The 25,106-nt window shown below is 41.4% G+C and overlaps 1 protein-coding gene across 2 annotated transcripts in view; it reads right to left on the bottom strand.

Moving 5' to 3' along the window:
• PDE4B (phosphodiesterase 4B) overlaps positions 1-25,106 on the bottom strand; it is a 262,363-nt gene that overhangs the window by 208,406 nt on the left and 28,851 nt on the right. The window contains exons 1-3 of one of the 2 annotated variants that reach the window (XM_081011764.1): positions 21,207-21,297; positions 17,823-17,936; positions 14,439-14,668 (exon numbers count right to left, since the gene is read on the bottom strand). In XM_081011764.1, coding sequence (XP_080867890.1) covers positions 14,439-14,668; positions 17,823-17,864 — 272 coding nt within the window. In that variant the 5' untranslated portion in view covers positions 17,865-17,936; positions 21,207-21,297. Of the gene's footprint in view, positions 1-14,438; positions 14,669-17,822; positions 17,937-21,206; positions 21,298-25,106 lie in introns of those variants that run through there. The other variant, XM_081011763.1, reaches the window with a different exon arrangement.

Here is a 25,106-nt window from a genome sequence, read left to right as displayed (position 1 = left end):
CTCTTTCCATCTTTAATTACAGAACTGTCGTTCTTAAGTCCCTCTGAGGAGTTTCACCCACAATATAAAAACAGCTCTATTTCTCTATTTCTCCTCCCAGACTTAAGTCCTCCGACAGAACTTCCCAATATGGCGACGGCACTTTTAACTGCGTCATTCCAAAGCCCTTATACATTCCACGCTCTTCTCAAAACATGCTTTGGTTCAAAAGTTTATCTCCACACAGCCTTAAATCCACAGCTTAAGTCCTTAAAACGACATTTCTGACCTGTGGGGGGGGGGATTCTTGTTTAATCACATAAAGGAAAGAAAGGAAAGGTTTTTTCCCCCCTCCCCCATCAGTCCCTTTGCCATACCGAGTCTTGGCGTATCTTCTCATGATTTATACTTGTTCCTCCGACTCGTCTTGTTTTATCAGAGATCTCTTCTGTTAGCAGTCTTTACTCCCCCTCCTTCCTTGAAATGTGTGCATTCGCTTCATCCAAATTGTTTCTTTTGAAGTTCTTGCAGCTAGTGGCACGGATCAGGAGCGCTGAAATCCCACAGGAGGGCATTGTGCCTAGTGCCCCCATCCCCACAAATTCGGGGGTGGTATAGGGCACAGCAGGCAAGGGCAGTCCCCCCCCCCCACAATCCGGGAGGCTCCCATCACAGCCTCCAAATTACCTCGTGTGGGTCGGAGAGATGTTATTGTCAGCCATCTTCTGATGCGCCCCTAGTGGCCCCTCCCTAAACCAGGAGTGGTTAAGTGGGCTATCGTTGCAGCTTTTCGTATAAGTAACCCATACATGACTAGCCCCTCACAGACAAAGTCATAGTGCTTGCTGCTTCAGTGTCCGTCCTGAGGCAGTGGCCAGGAACCCTGCATTGCATTGCTATGTGTAAGTCTCTTGATAGATCTCTATAATAAAGCTCTAGAACTAAACACTCTAGAATTTTGTGCATCTTTCTTTGGAATCCCTGCAACTAGGTTCTTTGGGGCATCAGTCAATCCTTCTCCCCAGTCTGTACTTGGTCCCACGGAACAGAACATCTCAAGAGTAGATAACGACTGATGTGTATTTTGTAATATTTTTAAGAACTTAAAATTAGAAAAGGTACAAAGTGTGCATATCTCATATCCATGTAAACATATTTTGAGTCACAACCACTAAAATAAATTATTTACATTTCAGGAGTGTTAGCCTTATTCTGCAAAAAACAAACAAAACAAAACAAAGATTTCCAATTGTGATAAAACATAGTAATTTTGCTAACTTGACCATTACTGCATATTCATACAATTTAGCATCCAATTCTAAAACAGTGGGAATTGATATTGTTTCTCATCAATTAACATAAGATTGTCATGTAGCTATGACAAGATAGAAGATAATTTCCCATATACACTTTGGTATGAATATGTAGAAGATCATTTCTCATGGACACATTGCAAATTGATGGTATATATGCCAATGAAAGTGGCTAATACACAATCCCAACCCAAACAAGCCACAGTATGTTGGTTCACACAGATATAACCCTATTTTCTTGCATTTGACTATAATGGCTTAATTTATATGTTCTACTTCAACCAGTTTTTGGATGAGGATACAAGTTAATAAATACATGTTAGTGACTTCTCTGTAAATTGTTATATGCACCAGATGTTTTAGGCTCACAACAGTTCATTCCCTAGAAAACTATCCCATGATTCAAACTTGCAATGTTATAAAATGTTTCCACTGTCCTCATTTCAGCTCAAGAAATTTCATTTCTATCACATTCTTTTTTCCTCTCTTTTTAAAGCATTTCCCCTTAAATATGGTTATTACTATTTTAGGATTTTGTGGGCTGCATCTAAGCACTGATTTTTTTCAGCAGCTCAATTCTTTTGCTAATTGGTCCTGCTGAAACAGCTCTCCCAGTTTTAGATACACTTCGAGCTGTCCCACTTTACTTTTGCTGGGAGTACATTACTTTAAGAGAATCATTAAAACATATTCTCTTCCTCTGCTTGTGCAGCTACCTGTATCCAGAGCTTTCTGTATTTTCAGATACCTGCACTGCATCTTGGAATGATTTTCTGCAGCAATAACGAGCCTATTGCATACCCAAACAATAAATTTCATTGCCAACGAAGACATAGCTGCCTTTGTCCAAACAAGCAGAATCATCTATTCACATTTTAAACCACAACCTGTAGTAAATAATCCCACAAGTGTTTCATGTGATTATATAAGGGGGTTATCGTCACGCTAAACTATAATAATCATACCATACTCATGCAGCTACCCTAAACAGAGAATATTCCTGCTGAGCTGAAAGATCCAAGATATTCATCTGTGACAGCAACAGATGAATGCTAAATATAGACAGCCAAAACACTTCTCTGTATATTTTCAGTTAAAATGACTTTACTGATAAACCACAGACAGCACAAATTAACTCTTTGGCAATTAGTCTCTTGATATATGCTACAGTACCTGCAACGTGCACTAGATTTAAGCACAGCTAAGAAATTCTGAAAAGAAAATGGCTGAAAACCAGGACTTAAGTCAATTTCTAAAGGACAGCCTTCCCAGGATCTTTAGTTGTTTTTGATTTCCATTAAAACAGGTAAAGGTAAAGGGACCCCTGACCATTAGGTCCAGTCGTGGCTGACTCTGGGGTTGCGGCGCTTTATTGGCCGAGGGAGCCGGCGTACAACTTCCAGGTCATGTGGCCAGCATGACTAAGCCGCTTCTGGCGAACCAGAGCAGCACACGGAAACGCCATTTACCTTCCCTTTCCGCCAGACCGGTACCTATTTATCTACTTGCACTTTGATACTCCTGTGATATTTTGGTTTCGCTCAATTTCTCATTTTTCCATTCTTAGTTCTCCACAATTCTACATCTGTCGGCACTTAAAAAAAACATTTTCACAAAAATTCATCAGCATTTTGCGAATTGCTCTCGATATACGTATCTTTGCAAGCAAATTTCCCTAATATAATGAGTTTTGTATGTTATTTTCACTAGTACATGCATTTTTATGAACACCTTCCCCTAATATACACATCTTGCTACATATGTGGTTGGAGAACTGCACTGGAAATTTAAAAATATGAGAATTTTAAAGGATAACTGCACTTTGGTTCACATATTCATTCAGGAGTGCAAGTCAGAAATTTTTGCACTGAAGTGTAAACTGAACCGAATTTCTCATTTCTTTATTGAACCTTACAATTTAGAAATGGGCTATCCAAAATTCAGTTTAAGATGTATCTATGAAATGTATCATAGATATAATAAAAGCTTCTCTATTGTTTTCAATCACAATAATACGCTAGTCTGAGTGGACAGGCAGATTTTTCCACTTCAAACTGCAATGTGCTCAAAAATGTGCAGATGAAAACTGACTATAATGGCTCTCACCTGTGGGCAGGAGTTTTACATCCTTTCATCTTTATTTACCACCTTCCCACCTTTGTTTTAACTTACCTTGGCTCAAATGGTGGCTTAAGGTTTTGAATTTTCTTGATCATACTTTGTACGGGTATTCACAGTTAAAGACCAACAGTTGTGGGAAAACAACATGGACAATGTGAACAAAACTTATATTGCAAGCAAGCACAAAGCAGTATGTCCAATAGCCTGTCCTAATATTTGGCTGAGCCACAGATGCTAGATCTAACTCATTTATTTCCTGCCTGGCATTATTAAATTCAAGTTCTCTCTCGTCCAAGAAAATAATTCCTGTTTTGGTCTGTTGGCTTTACAAAAAGCACAGTCATGGCAAGAAATTTATCACAAATATTTATTCTGAACACTTTCATAGAATAGAAATATGTTATTGCGGTGAGCTATGCCAAGCTAAATAGCAGTAAACATGACCAAAAGGCATATAACCTTTCACTTCAATATGCAAGGAATACTTTCCCATTTTGTTGGCATATTTCCATAGTTCAGTGGACATGCCTTTCAGAATTATTTTAAAAAGAAGGCATAAATGACAAGAGAGAGTAATTGTGTTCAACACCTATCAAGGTCTATGCTGAAACCAATAAGATTCCTAACCATTTGGGGCAAAGCTTCATGGTAATCTCCATTTTAAGAAAAGAAGCCCCCAAAGCACACCGAAATATTTTTTCCTAGATGAAGTCTTCAAGTCTATATCCAGCTCTAAAACAATTCAACATTCACGATATCTACTTGGTTGTCAAGGAAACTTGCGATAATCATAGTAATTCTCTTTTCCAAACTAAGCTATCATTTATATTGTCCAGAAACAGTAGATTGTAATTAAAAACCATTTTCCTATGGAGTACATTAGATGTTACAAACAGCACATGATCTATTTTTTTCTTTTTAAGAAATGTCACCTTGTTCTAAAGAAAAACATGGCAGGCATTGAAGGACAAAATGGTGTGTGGGTGTGTGTGTGTGTGTGTGTGCGCGCGCGCGCGCACGCGCGCAGATATGTGCAAAATGAAAAATAAGCTTCCCTGTCATCCAAAACCAGCCTTTTCCAACCTGGTTCCCTCCAGATATTTTGGACTACAACTTCCATCGGCCCTTGCTAGCATGTCCATGAGAAGGGCTTGCTGGATCAGATGAGTGGCTCATATAATCCAGATTTCTCTTCCCACAGCAGCAAAACCAGATGCCTACGGGAAGCCCAAATGCAGGACCTGAGCACAACAGCACTGTCCCCACCCCACATGCCCCAAACATCTGGAGGGAACCAGGTTGAGGAAGGCTTCTCTAAACCTTACCAAACAAGCATAGATCAAGACTAAAAGATTAACTAATCTGTATGGACAATATCACTGAACTGGTATTAGGAAAGTATTTGTCAGTATTTAAAAACCTATGCTATATTTATATAGAATCATAGAATCATAGAATCAGAGTTGGAAGAGACCACAAGGGCCATCGAGTCCAACCCCCTGCCAAGCAGGAAACACCATCAGAGCACTCCTGACATATGGTTGTCAAGCCTCTGCTTAAAGACCTCCAAAGAAGGAGACTCCACCACACTCCTTGACAGCAAATTCCACTGTCAAACAGCTCTTACTGTCAGGAAGTTCTTCCTAATGTTTAGGTGGAATCTTCTTTCTTGTAGTTTGGATCCATTGCTCCATGTCCGCTTCTCTGGAGCAGCAGAAAACAACCTTTCTCCCTCCTCTATGTGACATCCTTTTATATATTTGAACATGGCTATCATATCACCCCTTAACCTCCTCTTCTCCAGGCTAAACATGCCCAGCTCCCTTAGCCGTTCCTCATAAGGCATCGTTTCCAGGCCTTTGACCATTTTGGTTGCCCTCCTCTGGACATGTTCCAGTTTGTCAGTGTCCTTCTTGAACTGTGGTGCCCAGAACTGGACACAGTACTCCAGGTGAGGTCTGACCAGAGCAGAATACAGTGGCACTATTACTTCCCTTGCTCTAGATACTATACTCCTATTGATGCAGCCCAGAATTGCATTGGCTTTTTTAGCTGCCGCGTCACACTGTTGGCTCATGTCAAGTCTGTGGTCAACCAAGACTCCTAGATCCTTTTCACATGTACTGCTCTCAAGCCAGGTGTCACACATCTTGTATTTGTGCCTCTCATTTTTTTTGCCCAAGTGCAATACTTTACATTTCTCCCTGTTAAAATTCATCTTGTTTGTTTTGGCCCAGTTCTCTAATCTGTCAAGGTCGTTTTGAAGTGTGATCCTGTCCTCTGGGGTGTTAGCCACCCCTCCCAGTTTGGTGTCATCTGCAAATTTGATCAGGATGCCCTTGAGTCCATCATCCAAGTCGTTGATAAAGATGTTGAATAAGACTGGGCCCAAGACAGAACCCTGTGGCACCCCACTAGTCACTCTTCTCCAGGATGAAGAGGAACCATTGATGAGCACACTTTGGGTTCGGTCAGTCAGCCAGTTACAAATCCACTGAGTGGTAGCATAGTCAAGACCGCATTTTACCAGCTTCTTTACAAGAATATCATGGGGCACCTTGTCAAATGCCTTGCTGAAATCAAGGTAGGCTACATCCACTGCGTTCCCTTCATCTACCAGGCTTGTAATTCTGTCAAAAAACGAGATCAGGTTAGTCTGACATGACTTATTTTTCAGAAATCCATGCTGACTATTGGTGATCACAGCATTCCTTTCTAGGTGCTCACAGACTGTTTGCTTAATGATCTGCTCCAGAATCTTCCCTGGTATTGATGTCAGACTGACTGGGCGGTAATTATTTGGGTCCTCTCTTTTCCCCTTTTTGAAAATAGGGACAACATTTGCCCTCCTCCAGTCTGCCGGGACTTCGCCTGTTCTCCAGGAATTCTCAAAGATGACTGCCAGTGGTTCTGAGATCACATCTGCCAGTTCTTTTAATACTCTTGGATGCTGTTCATCTGGCCCTGGAGACTTGAATACATCTAAACTAGCCAAGTATTCTTGTACTATCTCCTTAGTTATTCTGGGCTGTGTTTCCTTTGCTGAATCATTTGCTCCAAATTCTTCAGGTCGGGCATTGTTTTCTTTATCGGAGAGACTGAGGCAAAGACGGCATTGAGGAGTTCAGCCCTTTCTGTGTCCCCTGTTTGCATTTCACAATCTTCTCCTCTGAGTGACCCCACTGTTTCTTTGTTCTTCCTTTTGCTACGAACATACCCATAAAAGCCTTTTTTGTTGCTTTTAACCTCTCTAGCAAGCCTGAGTTCATTCTGTGCTTTAGCTTTTCTGACTTTGTGTCTACACGTGCTGGCTATTTGTTTGAATTCCTCTTTGGTGGTTTCCCCCCTTTTCCATTTTTTGTACACATCCTTTTTTAATCTTAACTCAGTTAAAAGTTCTTTAGATAGCCACCCTGGCTTCTTTAGGCACCTTCCATGTTTCCGTCTCATTGGTATTGCCTGACGTTGTGCTTTTAGTATCTCCCTCTTAACAAACTCCCAGCCATCATGAACTCCCTTTCCTTTTAGTATTACTGTCCATGGGATCTCACCCAGCACTTCCCTAAGTTTTATGAAGTCGGCTTTCTTAAAGTCAAGAAATTGAGTCCTAGTATGCTTGGCTGCTCCTTTCCGCTGTATAGTAAACTTCAGAAGAGCATGATCACTCGCGCCTAATGATCCTTCCACTTCTACCCCACTAACCAGGTCATCAACATTGGTTAGGACCAGATCTAAAATGGCTGTTCCTCTTGTTGCTTCTCCCACTTTCTGGACAATGAAGTTGTCTGCAAGGCCAGTGAGGAATCTGTTTGACCTTATGCTCTTGGCTGAGTTTGACATCCAACAAATATCCGGGTAATTGAAGTCCCCCATTACTACTATCTCCCTTCCTTTTGCATGCTTGGCCATCTGTTCCAGGAAGGCATCATCTATGTCCTCCGTTTGGCTAAATGTTGGTAAGCAGCTGACATAAATTCATACCTCAGGTTGAATGTGCTTCAGGTTGAGCGCTTTCGGGGTTGCGCTCCGCGGCAACCCGGAAGAAACGGATAGCATTACTTCCGGGTTTTGCAGCTTGCGCATGCGCAGACGCTCAAAATGACATCACGTGCATGCGCGGAAGAGGCAAAACATGACGCACAGATGCGCCGTCGCGTCTTACGTTCTATTCAGGATGCGAACGGGGCTCCGGAACGGATCCCGTTCGCATCCTGAGGTACCACTGTACTCTCTCCACTTTGTTCTTTATACTCCAGCATTTTGCTCATTTTAACCCACCCCTAACATTTTTTCATCACTGAATTCTGTTCCAACTTCTTCGATTTCTACAAAGAACTGGGGTAAGGAAGGAAGCTTTAACTACTGTTTAAATCCAGACCTCTTGTGTTTGCTTACTACAATTCTTGCACATGTAATAATTAACCAAAGCTTGCTGCTGCTCATCCGTCATGTTCCATAGGCTAACCAGAAAAAGCAAGGATAAATACAACAACTTCTGCCCCATGAAGTCCTCGGTTTTATATGGGCAAGTGTTGCACCTCTAACAGAGATTCTTGAAGTGAGAGGATCATAACAAGCTCAATCCTAACAAAAAATACCCACCGAGGAACCTTGCTGGCAGGAGGCAGCAGCAACAGGTAACCTTTCTTGCAATCTAATTCTAGAAAGCCAAAGCAACCTTTGTCTGGCTCTTTGAGAGGCTCCTAACCCTTTACACCCTGGGTGACTAAATTATTTGGTTACTACCACAATACGTTTGGTCCCTTCTGCACTTCTATTAATTTAAAAAGCCAAATATGTGAACTCTTCTTTACTGGAATCATATCAGTTTCAATTCTAAACAGTACACAAAATGACCTTGAAACTTGGGGATTCCTTCAGATAATGCTGGATACAGGGAACTGCTGTGCAAGAAGTAAGTGTGGCCCAGTTCACTCTGCCAGTGTCAGGCAACCATGTGTTAGATGTTAGTTTTGCATAGCAGCGTGTATATGAAACCTGATACTTGTTGGGTCTGATACGTGTCATAAATGGCCCTTGAAAATATGAAAAATGAGCACACAAACTGGGAGCAAACATTTTGAGTTCTGCTACATAGCATCTTTCCAAATGCTATCATTCATGTCTGGATGTCCTGGAGACAGGATAGGTATGGCCACTGAACAGCATGGGTGAAGCTCCTACACATGGACTCATTCCTGTTGGACCTTTCTCTGAAGCAACCCCATATACCCCAAACCAGATTCCTTGTTTTATTGAAAGTCAGGATTAATTATCTCCTAGTCCTTTGTTATTATTTATTTTGACAAACACAGTTTATTGCCTAACAGCAATGTATGACAATAAATGAACCCACAAAAAATGCAAATGCCATTTTTTAAAATGAAATATTTTATGTTTAGCAACACTAAAAAAAATTATTGCAAATACCAAACTTCATCCAATTACCCAGAATGCCAGATTAGGCCCTTATAAACTCCCTTTAGCAGAGAGTTACATACTTCCCAATAGAAGATCATCTCAATCTTTAATAATGTAAGAAATATTTTAAAATAAATAAATACCCTACTGCTATTCATCAAAAGGTTCCAGGGTGATGTACAAAACTATGAATCAAACTAATTCACACAACACAGAAAGACAATTTAAAACCAGCAAATAAACTTAACAAATACAGTAAGAGAAGAAGAAAAACAGAAAGAAACAAGCAGACAGCAGAGTAAGACAGAATTCCAAAATTTATCTGAGCTTCCCAAACAGGAAGCACCTGTTTTAAGCACCTTGTGTTTAAAAGCCTGTAATGTCATTGCCAGATGTGCTCCTTGGAAAGGGAATTCCAAAGTCATGACTTCAACGGGGTAGGGGTAAGGGTTGGGGTGAAACAACCCTCTCTATTAAGGAAAAACAATGTACATCTGCAAAAGAGGTAACTAAAGCAGGCCACTGCTGGTGATCTTAAGACTTTGGCAGGCTGGTATAGGAAGAGGTACTCCTTCAGGTATTGAGCTCCAAGCCCTTTAAGACTTTACAGGTAAGCACCAGCACCTTCAACTGAAGTCAACAGAATTCAAAGCTGAATGCAAAGGGTAAACTGTATATAAACTGTCCTGTACTTTTGCGGGAAGTTACAGTAGATCAACTGGAGACTATCCGATGGTTGATAAAAGAGTTGTAGTTAAGTTTCAGCACGATAGCTTTTGAAGCAACCTTCGTTGCTAAAACAGTGGGGAGAGAAACTGCAGCCGAGGTTCTGACAGAAGCCTGGCAGAGGAAGAGGTTGTGGATGTCATTGAGCAGTGCAAGTATGGTCCACGGTGCCTCGTTAATGCGTGATAACTGGGGGAGTGAAAGTGAGGGAGGAGCCTCATAGAGTAATAGACTTATCTTTTGTTAAGGTGAGAAACTCCAAAGCTCACTTCAGCATCTTCTTAAAGAGGCAGGGACCCTGTATTATGTTTGATATACCATCTAAAGTGAGTTACTTAGCAGCACATGCATTCTTATTTAAAGTAACTGCAACTAAGTTAACCATCTAAAATGAGATGTTGCTCCTTTGTGTGGTGTAGTGGTTAAGAGCGGTAGACTCGTAATCTGGGGAACCGGGTTCGCATCTCAGCTCCTCCACATGCAACTGCTGGGTGACCTTGGGCTAGTCACACTTCTTTGAAGTCTCTCAGCCCCGCTCACCTCACAGAGTGTTTGTTGTGGGGGAGGAAAGGAAAGGAGAATGTTAGCTGCTTTGAGACTCCTTCGGGTAGTAATAAAGTGGGATATCAAATCCAAACTCTTCTTCTTCTTTCACACTGTTTTCTTTCATAGCCAATGCACAGAATGTACATAGACTACCAATTCAAGCATAGCGAAATATATTTTGTTAGCTCCAATTTGTCTACATGAGAGAAATAAGTATATATGTTTTGCACAATTTGTAAAAAAAAAAATGTTTTGATAATGATAATACATAAATTCATGCAAGTGTACTGGTGACTAGAAGGTATTTTAATACCAACACATAACAGGATAAAAATTGACCTGCAGTATCAGATGTCACATGCCAGAAAGCTTGCCAGAATGATTAAAAACATGACTAATTGCCAAGAGATTTTCTGAAGATGTCAATGATTAATGAATCACTTTGATGTAACTTTTTAAAAACCCAATCAATATAAAATGTGAATGCCAGTTCCAAGAAATGCTAATGTTGCAGACAATATGCACAAGAAAGCTTTTCCACACTCTTTCCTTCAACATACTTGAGTATTTGGGGAGGGGGTGTTAAGGGAGGGGTAGCACCTCTTGTGGGGGACACGCCATACTCTTTCTGGAGTAGTTGGTCCAACATTGGCCCCTACCCTACACTCAGCTCTCACCTATGGCTCCTAGAAGCTGTCAGCATGTGACAGCAGCCACACGCAGGAAATGGCTTCTACCAGCCTGTTAAACAAGGTGAGTGTAGCCAATGGGTCTCAAACCCTCATCTGGTGGATTGAGTGGACAAGACCAACAATGGGTCCAACTGTCAAGAAGATAGTTACAGGGAAATGAGGGGCAGATGGGGCTCTTCAACCTGGGATGGTAGCCCATCTAGGAGAAGCAAAGCTCTGATCCTAAACATTCGCTGCCTTGAAGCTATACCTATTTCATGAGATAGGCTTTGGGAGTAAGCCCTGAGGAAAAATCTGCACCCAATGCCTTGAGGGACATCTTCAGGAGAAGAAAAGGCTAAGGTGTAAACCTTACACAAATTCTAAAACAGTTGCCTCCTTCTAGCAACTCCTGCAGCTTAGCCGGTGCCCAATGTATTGCTCTGCTTTCCTTTGGACCACATCAGCCATGCCAAGAGAGGGGGCTTCTAATCTGGGTAGCCCAGGACTTCCATACACACTGTCCAGGCTTGCACCCTGAAGAGGTCACTTTCGTGCTGCTAACAAAACAAAAAACAACGTGAGAGGTGGCAGCAGCTACGAGTTACCAGTCTTTGTAGCCACGGCAGGTGCTGTGATTCTCCAGCGGTTAGGCTTCACCCCCGGAGGTACACTCCACTGTCCCTTGAGACAGACGGATGCCAACAACAACTTGAGTCTTGATATGCATAGGCAGTCCAATCTTATTTTTCACCTTAGCTATGGAGTAAGTCGATTTTATCACAGCATGAAGAGGTGTCTATTGTGAGGCAAGGATGCCACAATTTTCTAGCTGTACCCACATGCCTCTATTCCAATTTTATTTCATTTCACATTGTTTAGTAGAATTGAAGCATAGGTAAACAGAAGAGCCTTCCCTTTCAAAATGCAGTGGCATCAAGAAATAGAGTTTATGAATCTGCGTGGGGAGTTGAAAAGAAATTGTGTAAGTTATCCCACACTTATCTCAAAACGTCCAAGCTCTTCCTCAGGTGCACAGTTTCCCTTCACTACATCCATCCTTTGCAGGTGCTTGTCATTCCAACCAGTGCACAAACAACTTAAAAAACACTTGGGGGTGTGCACTTATGTAATCACAGACAAATGAAGGGGTAAGCATTGCATCTCCAACACCCATCATGTAAACAGGCGCCAACGCTTAGGAATGAGAAGAGTGGAGAGGGTTTGGCTCACTGCTCCAAGGTAACTGTGCAGTATTTTACCGGAAAAGGTATTTGTGACACTACAGCAGAAATTCTGTAATGACACTTAGGTTTAGGATTCTACTGCACAATGCCTATTAAATCAGATATGACCTATACTGCCGTATATCAGAAACTTAAAATCCCCCCAAAAAACAAGCCAGTGCTAATTCAAGAATACTTTTAAAACACAAATTAGGAGATATTTCATCCATGATGGCTGTAACCAGTTTGAAGATATTTTATTAAATGCATACTGTATCAGAAAAGAGGTGCAGCAATGCCCTCTTGTGTTGTAAAGAAACTAATCACGAACCAGTAATTTCTGGTTGTATTTAGCTAAAGCTAAATGAGAACCTGTTTTTAAGATACATGCACATGAACTTTGTTTATTACATCTTTTAAAGGAGAAACTGTTAAAACTGTGCCAAATCTATAATCATAAGTGCGTAGAAGGACAACTGTATGGGGCTTGCTCTTTCTGGAAATAGTATATTTTAAGGATGGAAATAGTTAAGTAGAACATGTAACCAATTCAGAAAGAGAGGAACACCTGTGTTTTATCTTTCACCCAATCCCACATACCGCATATTCATGGCAATCTATACACTTATTCAGGCTGCCAAAGCCAGCTTTGGATAATCATTTAAAAGTCCTTTACTATCATTGAAAGGAGATGAATGAGAAATCAAATATAAGCAGAGATCAGCTAGATATTCAGACCAACACTGGTCTTGCCAATATACACTTTCCCTTCAAATCAAATAAATGCAACCAAAGGAAAAACCTGAAGTAAACACCCTTGGCTCAGCTCCTCAGTTTGGACTATTTATGACCAACTGTTCAAAAGTGAGAGGGGTGTTTTGTGAGCAGGGTGTGAGTCTGTTAGCACATATGAGGCTGTGGAAAGGTTTTTCAGCTGGGAAGAGAGTAGACACAACTACAAAACTGTTGAAATGATCATTGTCTGTTGGCGAATCATACAGCTGATGGGGGAAAACACAGGTCCAGGCCTCTCTCTTTTTTTCAGAGGAAGAGCAATAACATCATCGTTCAGGGTGACAGGGTAACTGACGGATGCTTCTTACTCCCATGAATGAAGCGAGGCCATAAATTGTTTAACTAGTCAAAGGCCTGGGAGAAGATAGGTGTTTCCTGCCTGTCATCTAAAGGTGCCAGCCAAACCTCCCTGGGAAGAATATCCCACAAGCGTAGAGCCAAGGCAGAAAAAGCTCATTCTTATGTTGCCGCCCTCCAAACGTCTCATAAAAGAGGCGCACGAATAAGGGCCTCAGGTGATTGTTGCAGGGTCTGGGTTAGTTCATAAGGGGAGAGGCTGTCCTTGAGGTATTGCAGTCCTGAGCTGTTTAAGACTTTAAGTAACATACTTTAGATTGAACTTGTTCGTTAATAGTGTTGGGATCTTGCAACATATCCAGGTTGGAAAAGTTTTAAGTTTTTAAAATAAACGTATGCAAAGGTAATAAGATCAAAGAATGTTTCATCTTTCTAAAGTAATAGAAAGCTATACAGATTAAAGGCAAAAGGAGACAAGCTGTTCAAACATAATGCATTGGGTATCCTAAGAAAAGACACATGCCTTTTCTTTGCTATTCATTTGGGATTTGTGAAAAGAAAGGGCTTCACGCCCCCCATGAATTTTTGTTGAACAAGGCATCACTAACATCCAACAGAATTCATTAAGTAGATCTTGCTGAAAGATACACATTCTACTCATGCCCTCAAATATATTCTAATAGTCTCTGGAAAGTTTTCAGATAAAGTTTCCTTGAGAATATGGACTGTTACAGATGGCAGAATCACTTTTTCCCTCTCCACTGAGATTATAATATCCTTCCTAACCAATGACAATTGGTTTTGTCATTTTTGAAGATATTATAAAGGCAAAATACGGTAATACAGTAATTAAATTAGCATTAAAATTTCAAGCATATATATTTTGCATCTTTATACTGGAAAAATATTTTACAAATTAAATTGAACAAGTAGGACCTGCAACAAAATACTGCAGTATATCTGCCCCCAGGAGTGCTCCTGTTCAGGGATACAGGTAAACTGTTAGAAGCTCTAGAAAGCCAATTCACCTTCAGTACTCCTCAATTTTCTTTTACCCTCATCTTTTCAGCATTCCATGGCTCTTGGTGTACACTTAACATGGTCAAAGGATCAAGGAATAAAGTTTCCTAAAATAGCAACTTTGTTTAAAATTCCAGAAGAGTGTGTGGTAAACTGCTTCACCTCTTAATGGTTTTTATAAAATGCACATGCCATGGAAATCCGGTTTTGAAACATGAGCATTTATTGTTATGAAACAGTCTTTCTAACAAAAGAAAGGCCTAAAGAACTCAAGATAATACGTAACAAACTTCCCAGATGTAATCTCTCTTCGAGAAACTTACCTATCCTGGTAAGTGGTAATGGCAATGCTGGGAAGGTTCAGTAGGGGCAAAGTCGTGGGTCTAGAAATGTTATCTGGTGTTCTTGCTCTTTCACTCTGCCTTTGGGACAGTGGTGGCAACTGCAAATTACCAGAGCAGCATCTTCTTCCTCTCCAGAGATCTATGCCAAGGGTGTTACTAGATGCGCTATAAGACTTGCTCAGGCCGCATTCTAAGTAATCTTTCACATTCTGTAAAATAAATAAATAACTAAATTAGAGATTTTATTTATACAGGGATTCCATTTCATGAATTAGAATATCAACAATGCTTACAAATACAAAATGGAAAGGTACACTGTTCATTCACATGAAAAACATATAAAATAGTTTCTTAACATATAGTGTGTGTGTGTGTGTGTGTGTATGTGTGTGTGTTTTGATAACATGTATAGATACAGATAAATAAGCATATTCAATTCTGCACTAATATATTTTGGCAAGCTGTGTGATTGGCTTCCAGCTTGTGACTACAACAGTGAAATTACAAAATAGCTGTAAATGAGTAAAAAGTCAGTTCAAAATGGTGTTGGGTGCAATTCACCCATCAGCCTAAACAGGTAACTTAAACACATGCTGAACTCAAAGGGGCATAATGGCGTGATTCATGTGTCATGCCAAGCCAAAGTTTAACTTCACACAGATATGCAGGCTTCCAGAGAGCAGAATGCAGTCGCTTTGCCACACACCTCTGGTCCTATTTGCTGCTTTGTTGCCATGAACCAAGCCAAGGTTTTGCTTAGTACAGAGGTGAGGAACCTTTGGCCCATGGGCCAGTTTGGGCATGTCAGGAGGTCCAAGCTGGCCCATAAGTCCGTTTTCCCAAAACCATACCTACCTGTCCACTAACTGATATGAATTATGAGGTTATCAGGTGGGCAAGGTAGAATTCTGTGTTAACTGCATGCTCCTGTTCCCAGAAGGGAGCGGGGTGCACAACCAAAGCAGCAGCATTTAACCCCTGCTTATCCAATGACAAAACAGAGCCTGCTTAAAAAACAATAAACCCCTTCATTTTAGCAGCACCTGACATCATTGTGCCACCGAGTAATTGACAGGTCAGTGGCTGTCTACCTGTTAAATATGGCCTGTGAGACTGATCCTAATAATGGAGCCAGAAAAGTTCCCCACTCTTGACTTGGTGTGTCATCCAAACCCAGACTTGTTCGTAAGCTCTTTCCAAATTAACCATGTAACCAAGAAAAAACCTCGTTATAGGTCATGCTTAGTGAAGAAAAGGCTTGACCAACTGCACAATTTGTGAAGCAAAACAACAGACCAGAATACCATATTGGCCCAAATATAACCCATACCCACAAATATGCCGCACCTTTAAAATTGAAGGGGGAGGAGAAAAAAAAGAAAATCCCCGGGCTGATTGCTGCCGGTCTCCCCCCCTTCCCCCTTCTTTCCAGAGGCTCAGGGGAGGCTTGGGAGCAGCGGGCAGGCTGTGCGCCATTGCCCCGCACTCCTGGCGATTCTCTGGGGGGGAGCTGTGCTGCTTTGCTGGCGGCCTCCCACCCTGACGGCTCGGGGGAGGCCTGGGAGAAGCGGGCAGGCAGCGTGCCATTGCCCCGCTCTCCTGGGCTGCTCCTGGGGTGGGGGGACCTTTGCTGGTGGCGTAAGGTCACAAATATAAGCTGCACTTGAACTTTTCCCTGGCAGAATTGGGGGGGGGGACTGTGGCTTACATTCGGGCCAATTTGGTAATACAAGAGCTTCTGAAAGCAATCTTAGTTCCATCACAATAGTTTAAACAATTGGGGAAAGGTCAATAGTTGACTAAAAATATTGAGTAGTAGCTTCTTTCTTGTCACTAACATGGCACATTCTTGTAGCTAATAACCTTATATAGCTTTGCTACTTCCCTTTTTTAAAGGGTTGCAATCTACATAAAAGTAAAGTGGGGGAGAGGGGAATTTAGCAGCCTAGTTAAATAATTTTTCTCTCCAACCCCTCATACTTTAAAACTAGTCCAGAACAAATGTGGAAAAAAGAGCACATCAGAGCATGAGAAATTCATGTGGACCTTTTGAACATTAAGAATGTCGGGGGGGGGATTTGCAGGGTGAGGTATCTCACCTTCCAGTGACCCCCATTTCCTCCCAGGAAAGAACTTATTTTCATAAGGAAATAGATATGCTCAATGTTTGAGGTTTGAGACAGAACTCAGCAAAGAGACCTGGATGGGGCCCTCCAGCATTGCCAGTCTCTGGTGGTGGCAGCAGCAGCAGCACTGCGATCAGCACCAGAAAGCTTTGAGATATGGTTTGAAGTTCCCACATTTCTCTGGAGCAACACTAAGAACATAAGAAGAGCTCTCTTCTGAAACAGATCAACACCCACAAAGAGAACATGAGTGCAACAGTACTCTTCCACTCATGTCCCCCATAAGTTGGTATTCATAGGCATCCTGCCTGTGATAATGAATGTAATACAGTGGTATCTTGGGTTACAAATGCTTCAGGTTACAGACGCTTCAGGTTACAGACTCAGCTAACCCAGAAATAGTACCTCAGGTTAAGAACTTTGCTTCAGGATGAGAACTGAAATTGCGCAGCGGCAGCAGGAGGCCCCATTAGCTAAAGTGGTACCTCAGGTTAAGAACAGTTTCAGGTTAAGAACAGACCTCCAGAACGAATTAAGTTCTTAACCCGAGGTACCACTGTATATAGTTATCGTGGCTAGTAGCCATTGATAGCCTTAAAGCAGGCATAGGCAAACTCGACCCTCCAGATGTTTATGGGACTATAACTCCCATCAGCCCTAGCTAACAGGACCAGTGGTCAGGGATGATGGGAGTTGTAGTCCCAAATCATCTGGAAGGCCGACTTTGCCTATGCTTGCCTTAGAGGTTTTGGGGGAAATTAAAGCAGTAGGTACAAGCCTGCTGGCACAGGAGACTCAGGGAAGGTGCCAACACAGCAATGGGCATGGAGGCCAAAGATGCTGCATGATGCTACTGGGCCTACCTTTGTACCAATCCCATTTTCCTTTTAAGCGGGAGCAAATTCTGCACCCAATGCATCTAGCTTTATCTCAGCTATGAGCAAGCCAACTTTCAGTTCTCTATGCAGCCCAATATACTGTTTTTCTGCAAAATCATAAATCATGTGTCACAAAGGGCACTGGCACTTCTTGCTGATATATATTTAAAGCAGCAGGAAGTGTGTGACTGGCTGATGTTCTCAAAGAAATGCCTTAATGTAAGTGCCTGTATCTGTTGTGAATAAGAAGTCTTTTAAACAGGAGGCAAAGTAATGCATATACAAACAACTGTGTCAACTGGAATGTGAATTAACTAGGTGAAGGTAGCCCCCTGTACATATATAAAACACACGCTTACACCATCTGTGGTGACTGTCATCACACTCCTGCTTTTCTTCATGATAGCGATCGAAAATTGTCCCAGTTATGTCAAGCACTCTTCTCAGTGGTGTTTTCCGCCAGACCAATAAACCTAGCAAAACAGAAGATAATCATATTCTCGGTCCGTGCTGAAGGATCAATCACACATTTTTTCCACAATTGACTCTGCCTTCATATGTGGATTTGTCATGAAAATACTTGGACACAGTAGAACTCCATAAATATAATTATTTTGCAAAATAATAACTGAGTTCAGTTTTGGGAAGGTACATACATACATACATACATACTTTTCTGTGTATGCCACCTTTCCACAGTTCAAGCCATGCTCAAGACAGCTTACAAAATGAAAAGGAATACATAACTACAACATAGCAAAAGTACTCATAAACAATAAATAAAACATAAAAAATACAAAACCAAACTAAACAATTTCCACATCAATCACAGCAAAATCTAAAATAATAATACAAAAAACAACAGCAACAACTTCCCCCACCACCAGCCAAACCCCCCAAACATCCCATCTCCAGAATGCATCGTCTCATTTTAGATTAACAAGAAGCAGATGGATTATAAATTCTTAATTGATCATTACACCATTAATCTATATTTATTCAGCTAAAGTAAGGAAACCATGTGTGTATTTATCACTTCTCGAGAGTAACTGTAAAAATACTACGGGCCCAAATAATCTTTACAGGTCAATCACCATGATTCCCCCTGTATAGAAGGATGGTGCTTAGAAACAATCCATTTCTCACTTTAATCATTTCCTGAAGCCATGCCAAGCCATGTCATTTTAGGACAATCACAGAAAGATTAATTCACACAATAGGAAGAACTTATAGCACCACAATAAGGCACATGCCTTACACACAAATGGCTCTAGGTTTCAATTCCTGGCATTTCAAGTTAAAAGCCAGCTGTGGTGTGAAAGATCTGCTGAGTCCTTAGAAACCTGTTGACAGAGCAAGCAGTACTGGGTAAGAAAGACCAATAGCATGACACAGCATAACTCAGCTTCATTATCAATGAACCACCTGAAAGTTCCAGCTCTTTGCAGGATAGGAACTGGATAGTGCCTTCAGTTTGCATGAGCACTATAAAACAGGTAAAAAGGTAAAAGGTAAAGGACCCCTGGACGGTTAAGTCCAGTCAAAGGCAACTATGGGGTTGCGGTGCTCATCTAGCTTTTAGGCAAGGGAGCCAGCGTTTGTCCACAGACAGTTTCCCGGGTCATGTGGCCAGCATGACTAAACCGCTACTGGCGCATGGAGGACCGTGACGAGTGCCAGAGCGCACGGAAACACTGTTTACCTTCCCACCGCAGCGGTACCTATTTATCTACTTGCACTGGCATGCTTTCAAACTGCTACGTTGGCAGGAGCTGGGACAGAGCTGGGACGCAGGTGGCACTGTGGTCTAAACCACTGACCCTCTTGGGTTTGCTGATCGGAAGGTTGGCGGTTCAAATCCCCACAACGGGGTGAATTTGGAAACTGATAATGTTGACTCTTTTGAGAGTTCCTGGGTTTCCCTCCATCCCCTACATCCAGCAAGTGTTGAAATATAAGCTGGGCTAGCTTCCTGTTGAAGTGATTGTCTGGGTGATGGGCCATTAAGGAAAACAAAGGAAAGGGGCTCTGTGGGAGACAGCAAATGGTTGGGTCCCCTGCCCCAGCTCATGTTTAGTTAAAAGGACAAAGCCAGAATCAGAGTTGAGTGGCAGTGATGTGATCTAGAAGTAAAGCAGCAAGCTGGAGAGAGAATCAGAGCAATATGTGAGAGCAATGTTCGATTTCTGTTTGAATCCAAGACTGTGGCTGTGGAAGAAGCAATACCCTATTGGGTGTTAATGCTATGGGAGCCAGTGTGGTGTAGTGGTTAAGAGCGGTAGTCTCGTAATCTGGTGAACCGGGTTTGTGTCCCCGTTCCTCCACATGCAGCTGCTGGGTGACCTTGGGCCAGTCACACTTCTTTGAAGTCTCTCAGCCCCACTCACCTCACAGAGTGTTTGTTGTGGGGGAGGAAGGGAAAGGAAAATGTTAGCCGCTTTGAGACTCCTTCGGGTAGTGATAAAGCGGGATATCAAATCCAAACTCTTCTTCTTCTCTTCTATGAACCCCTCCATCATAGGCTCAGGTTGTATGTATGTGTAAAAAAAAACCAAACCATATATCATAAAGACACCACAGTCTCCGCTGTGCCTCATTCCCAAAAGAAAACATGAACGCTGGGCAAGTGCTGGAACTCCTAGAATATCGTACCACTTGAAGATTGTGGTGGTGTGCAACACCATTTCCCGTGAGAACCGGTGCAGTGAAACAACAGTGTGGGCCCTCTTGACTCTCTACACGTAACATATAAAACTGATTGAAGAAATGAATATGAATCCAATTATTGGATATCTGTGCTGAGGCAAACGTGGGCTATGAGTGCCCAACAGCAACATTCCACAGAGGCCCTTTGATCTAACAAATCAATGCAGTAGCTCAATGCTTACATAATTCCTTCAAGATATGAATATACATTTTTGGATTCCCCCATACACACCTCTAACACAGAGTTCAGTAAACAAAAACAAAAACAAATAAACACACTGACACTTAGAATCTCCAGAGACAATAAGAGGAAAACCAAGCTACAAGACAATATTTAAACAACAAACCGCAGTGACTAATCAGATTTTGAACACCAACCAACCAATAGCCTTATATCAAGTCCTCTTGTCAGAAAATAAGCAACGGTCACTTCTCAGCACACTGCAGAATGCCATGCGTGCTCTTCCCTCACGTATGAAACCCTGACTTTAAATGATGTATAAAAACAGAAGCAATCCAATTAAATGCAAGTAAACTTCATATCCAGAAGAGACCGTTCTTTTAACTAACTGAAGAAAGTGACTTCCTGTATTTTCAGTCTCTTTCATAGTCCAGCCATTTTCCTGTGGATGAGAACTAGAATTTATGGGTTGCACCCAATGCTGTACTAGTGGGGTTCCAACTCTCTGAAGCTGACTCTGGGGGCATGTGGGGGCTGGACGGGGAGAGGAAGAGGAAGTTCTGCTGTGCACACAGAATTCCCTTACAGCAGAGGAGCTACAGTGTTGGCTATGACCCAATGTTTGGAGCCTTGAGGTCTAGCTGAGTAAAGAGTGCTCTTTTTTGTTGATTAGAGGCTGTTCAAGTTTGCCATTGATTATGAACTATAAATTTCAAAAGAAAACCCTAGTTGCATTACACACCAGTTTCTCAAAGATTGTGCTTGAAGCACTTAAATTGCTGGGTACATCTAAGATCACAACTTAGAAATCTTGATGAAGATCTGAGCTTCATCAATGGCAAATGGACACGCTGACCTTCGGCAATTTGGCATTTTTCTCCATTAGCTGGAAGTTAGCACATATGAAGACAACTCTGGATCCATTTAGCATTTGAGAGATGGGCAACTCATGTACTGTCTCTATTTCTGCTGGAGCAACCTGGAACATCAAGTCAGGGATCTGGGTCACCATAAGAGATTGTGTTTATACCATTATGTTTTCACCAGGAACCAATGAAGCCCAGATATTCAAATGGCATGAGTAGTTCTCCCAATCTGCCATATTAAGCTTGAGATCATTATCTGATATTTTAACTGTAATAACTGCCTATTTGGCTTAATTGCTCACATTATTCAAATTCTATGACTGGGCCCACATGGGCAGTGACCATTCCTATTGTGCTGCCTGATCATGTCATCCAGAGTAACCTTTTCATTTCTCTCATTGCAAGACTGACCTACTTTTAGGTCTGGCAGCTACATCTAATGCCAAATAATTTCTTCATGGCTTATTTACTAGCAACTTATAGAGAGCAGCACTCTTTGGTGTGTGACATCACCATCAAATTTATGCTCCATATCTTGTGTACTTGGGGATATAAATCCCCAAATCTCAGTCATTGAAGAAAATGTATTTCAGCCATTCAGATAAAACAAGGGTCCTTGTATGCTCTCTAGAAACTCCAAAATATTAGTTACTTTCAGCACTCATATTACAGTTCATATTAGTTACTTTCAGCACTCTTTTTTTTGTTAATTTTATTAAATATTTTATTAAGGATTTTCTTGTTTTACAGAAGTAAGTGTAATGCCTCATATTTTTTTCCCCCATGTAACATTTTTACAAATCCGTTTCATTTGTTGAGGCATTAGGGGGAGAAGAAAAAGAGGGGGGAAGGGGGTAGAGGGAGGGAAGATGGATGGGGTGGGGTCGGTTGGCGATGTTTCTATTATGCTTAATGTATGTAGAGTTTGGTGTCAGCATTGCTTGTGTTGTTCACTTGTGTTCCTTTGGTGGTGAGAGAGGTTGGGGTTGGCCTAGAGTGTGATTGTTTGTTTGTGATTGGCTGTGGTGATCTTTGTTTTCGTGTGTGAGTGGGGTGGGTGGGTGTTTTGGATCAGGTTAGCCATATTGATTTGTATGCTGTTGGTGGATTATTGTCATTGTCTTGTTGGGCTGTGTATGTGATAAAGGGGAGCCATACCGGGGTGAAGGCGTCTTCTTCTGTTTGTCCCCGTGTCAGTTTCAGTTTATTAGTTAATTTTTCTAGTAGGGCTGTTTCCCATACTATTTGGTACCATTGGTCCATGGTTACTCCTGACAGGTCTCTCCAGTGTCTGGTTATGGTGTTTCTGGCTGCTGAAAGTAGGTGGGTTATGAGTTCTTTGTGGTGTAAATGGGCATTGTTGTCTTGGAAGATGTTTAGTAGGGCCAATTCTGGGGTACTTAGTTATTTTAGTTAGTTAACTTGCTTAGTTATAGTTAATAGTTAATATATATAGTTTTATATATATAGTATATAGTTAGTTAACTTGCTTAGTTATTTTACATATTTCTCGTATGGCTGTTGTCCAGAATAGTTGGATTTTGGGACACTCCCACCACATGTGGAGGTATGTGCCTGTGGAGGTGCACCCTCTCCAGCATTTTGGTGAGGTTCCTGGGCGTATTAGCGCTAGTTTTCTTGGTGTTAGGTACCACCTGTAGGTGAGTTTCAGTGTGAGTTCTTTTCTTTTCGTTGATGTGGATTTAAAGGGGGGTTTAGACCACATTCTGGTCCATTGAGTGGGGTTAATCTCATAGCCTATGTCATTCTCCCATTGTTTTTTGATTGCGTCTAGGGGATTTGCGGGATTTTGGAGTAGTATTTTGTATATTGCGGATTCCGCCCCTTTACCGTTTCCCTTTGTTGTTAGGAGGAGGTTTTCGAAGGTTGTCAGGGGCCTAGTTGCTGCTGATTTTACTGTTGGGTTGTTTAAGAGGGCATGTAGTTGGTGTTGTCTTAACCAGGGCATTTGGGTGTCTTCTAGTTTGTCTTGTATTTCTTGTGTTGACAAAGGTTTGTTATTTTTATAAAAGTCTATTAGGTGATATAAGCCTTTGGTTTGCCAGGTTTTTATCTGGAGGTTTTGTGCTGCAAGGCGGAATGAAAAAAAAAAACCTGATCAGTCTACACTTAAAAACAGAAAGTATGGTAATTTCTTAACTCAATTTGATTTTAGAAAACAGCAACATAACCAGCTGATGAAAACAAGAGTGCAACACTGTCTTTTTAGTGTTTGTTAAAAAATAATAATCATAGTTTTCTGTTGCTAGAGGTCAGTACTCAGAACAAGATGACTCAATGTTCGTTACCTACCTCCTTTTCAACATGTCAAATTTCATTAATTCCAACAGAGAGAAACTATTATCCACACCTAGTTTTAAAGTAAGATTATTATCACCTCTAAATTATGGACAGCATGTTCTGAAGGACCAATTTACTGCAGTCATAATTGTTTTGTTTGGATTTTGTCTGAAGCAGATACAGGATGACAGGTTTGTAATTACAGAGACCAAACTGTATTTCTGATCCTATAAAGATTCCTATCTTTTCGGTGGGGGGAGGGGGAGACTACTGCCTATTCAATAGGTTAGAGAAGAGAGTTCTGTGGGGTTTTGGAGGGCATTCAACTTTAAAAAATAAATAATGGTGAGAAAAAAACAAATATGCTTTTAGAAGGAAATGATACTGATCACTGCAACAAACTCTTACAGACAAACCAAAACAGATGATTCAGGGATAAAAAGCAGAGTCCTGAGAGTGAATTAAGGGGAAAAGCTTTTAGGAAGCAACAAATGGATGAAAGAGATTATCCAGTAACACAGATGTAATTATATCACTTGTCAGCTGGGATCACACTGAAACCATCCAATTTCCTGAGCGATCAGCAGCACCTTAGGATCTGCTAGCAACTTTTAACAAAGTAAACGGGTAGTATAGTCCAAATCTAAAATCAACTGCTTTGCACACATGGAAGAAGCAGGTTCTCAGAAACTGTGCCTTCATGTAACATTGCTGAAAATTTTAAAACTAAAGTACATCCAGTTATTTCAAACTTTTTTTATATAAACAAACACTTGTTTCCTTAATTCTATTCATAGTTTTAAAGGTTTGAACAATTATAAAAAGTTTGAACAATTATAAATTTTAAAGGTTTGAACAATTATAAATTTGCTCAATAGCTCAAATAAGGAAAGTTGTGAATTAGACATAGATTCCCTGCAGGATAGTAGCTGTTCATTGGGAAGGGGCAACAGCAGGCGGTTTCAGTTAGGACACAGACTCAAAACAGCACATAATCCTCATTTCATTATGCTGGACGACCAACATGGTGTTGCAATTTGGTACAAAGTTCCCAGATTTGCTTATTTTCCTCGGTCTGACCCAATTGTTAAGAGGGCAGGTCAACACATTTGGAAACAAAGATCTTACACCTTTGACAAGCCTACATAGTACGACAGGCCGGTTTCATTTATGGCAATAGCCAGGCAAGTCATGTGATGCATTGCTATTGCAGGAAACAATGGTCTTATTCCAGTGCCAGGTGAAAATGTTCCTCTTCTTGTAGGCCTTTAGCTAATTAAACCATCTATGGCCTTTTAATGGTTGGACAGTGTTCTCAAAGCTACCAACATGAGTTTGACCAAACTGCGGGAGGCAGTGGAAGACAGAAGTGCCTGGCGTGCTCTGGACCATGGGATCACGAAGAGTCGGACACAACTAAACAACAACATAGGTAAAGGTACCCCTGCCCGTTCGGGCCAGTCTTGCCAGACTCTAGGGTTGCGCGCTCATCTCACTCCATAGGCCGGGAGCCACAACTCTAGGGTTGTGCGCTCATTTCACTCTATTGGCCAGGAGCCAGCGCTGTCCGCAGACACTTCCGGGTCACG

Source organism: Podarcis pityusensis (genome assembly GCF_964106645.2).
Source record: "Podarcis pityusensis genome assembly, chromosome: 6".
Lineage (NCBI taxonomy): Eukaryota > Metazoa > Chordata > Lepidosauria > Squamata > Lacertidae > Podarcis > Podarcis pityusensis.
This window is presented reverse-complemented; position numbering and strand designations above follow the sequence as displayed.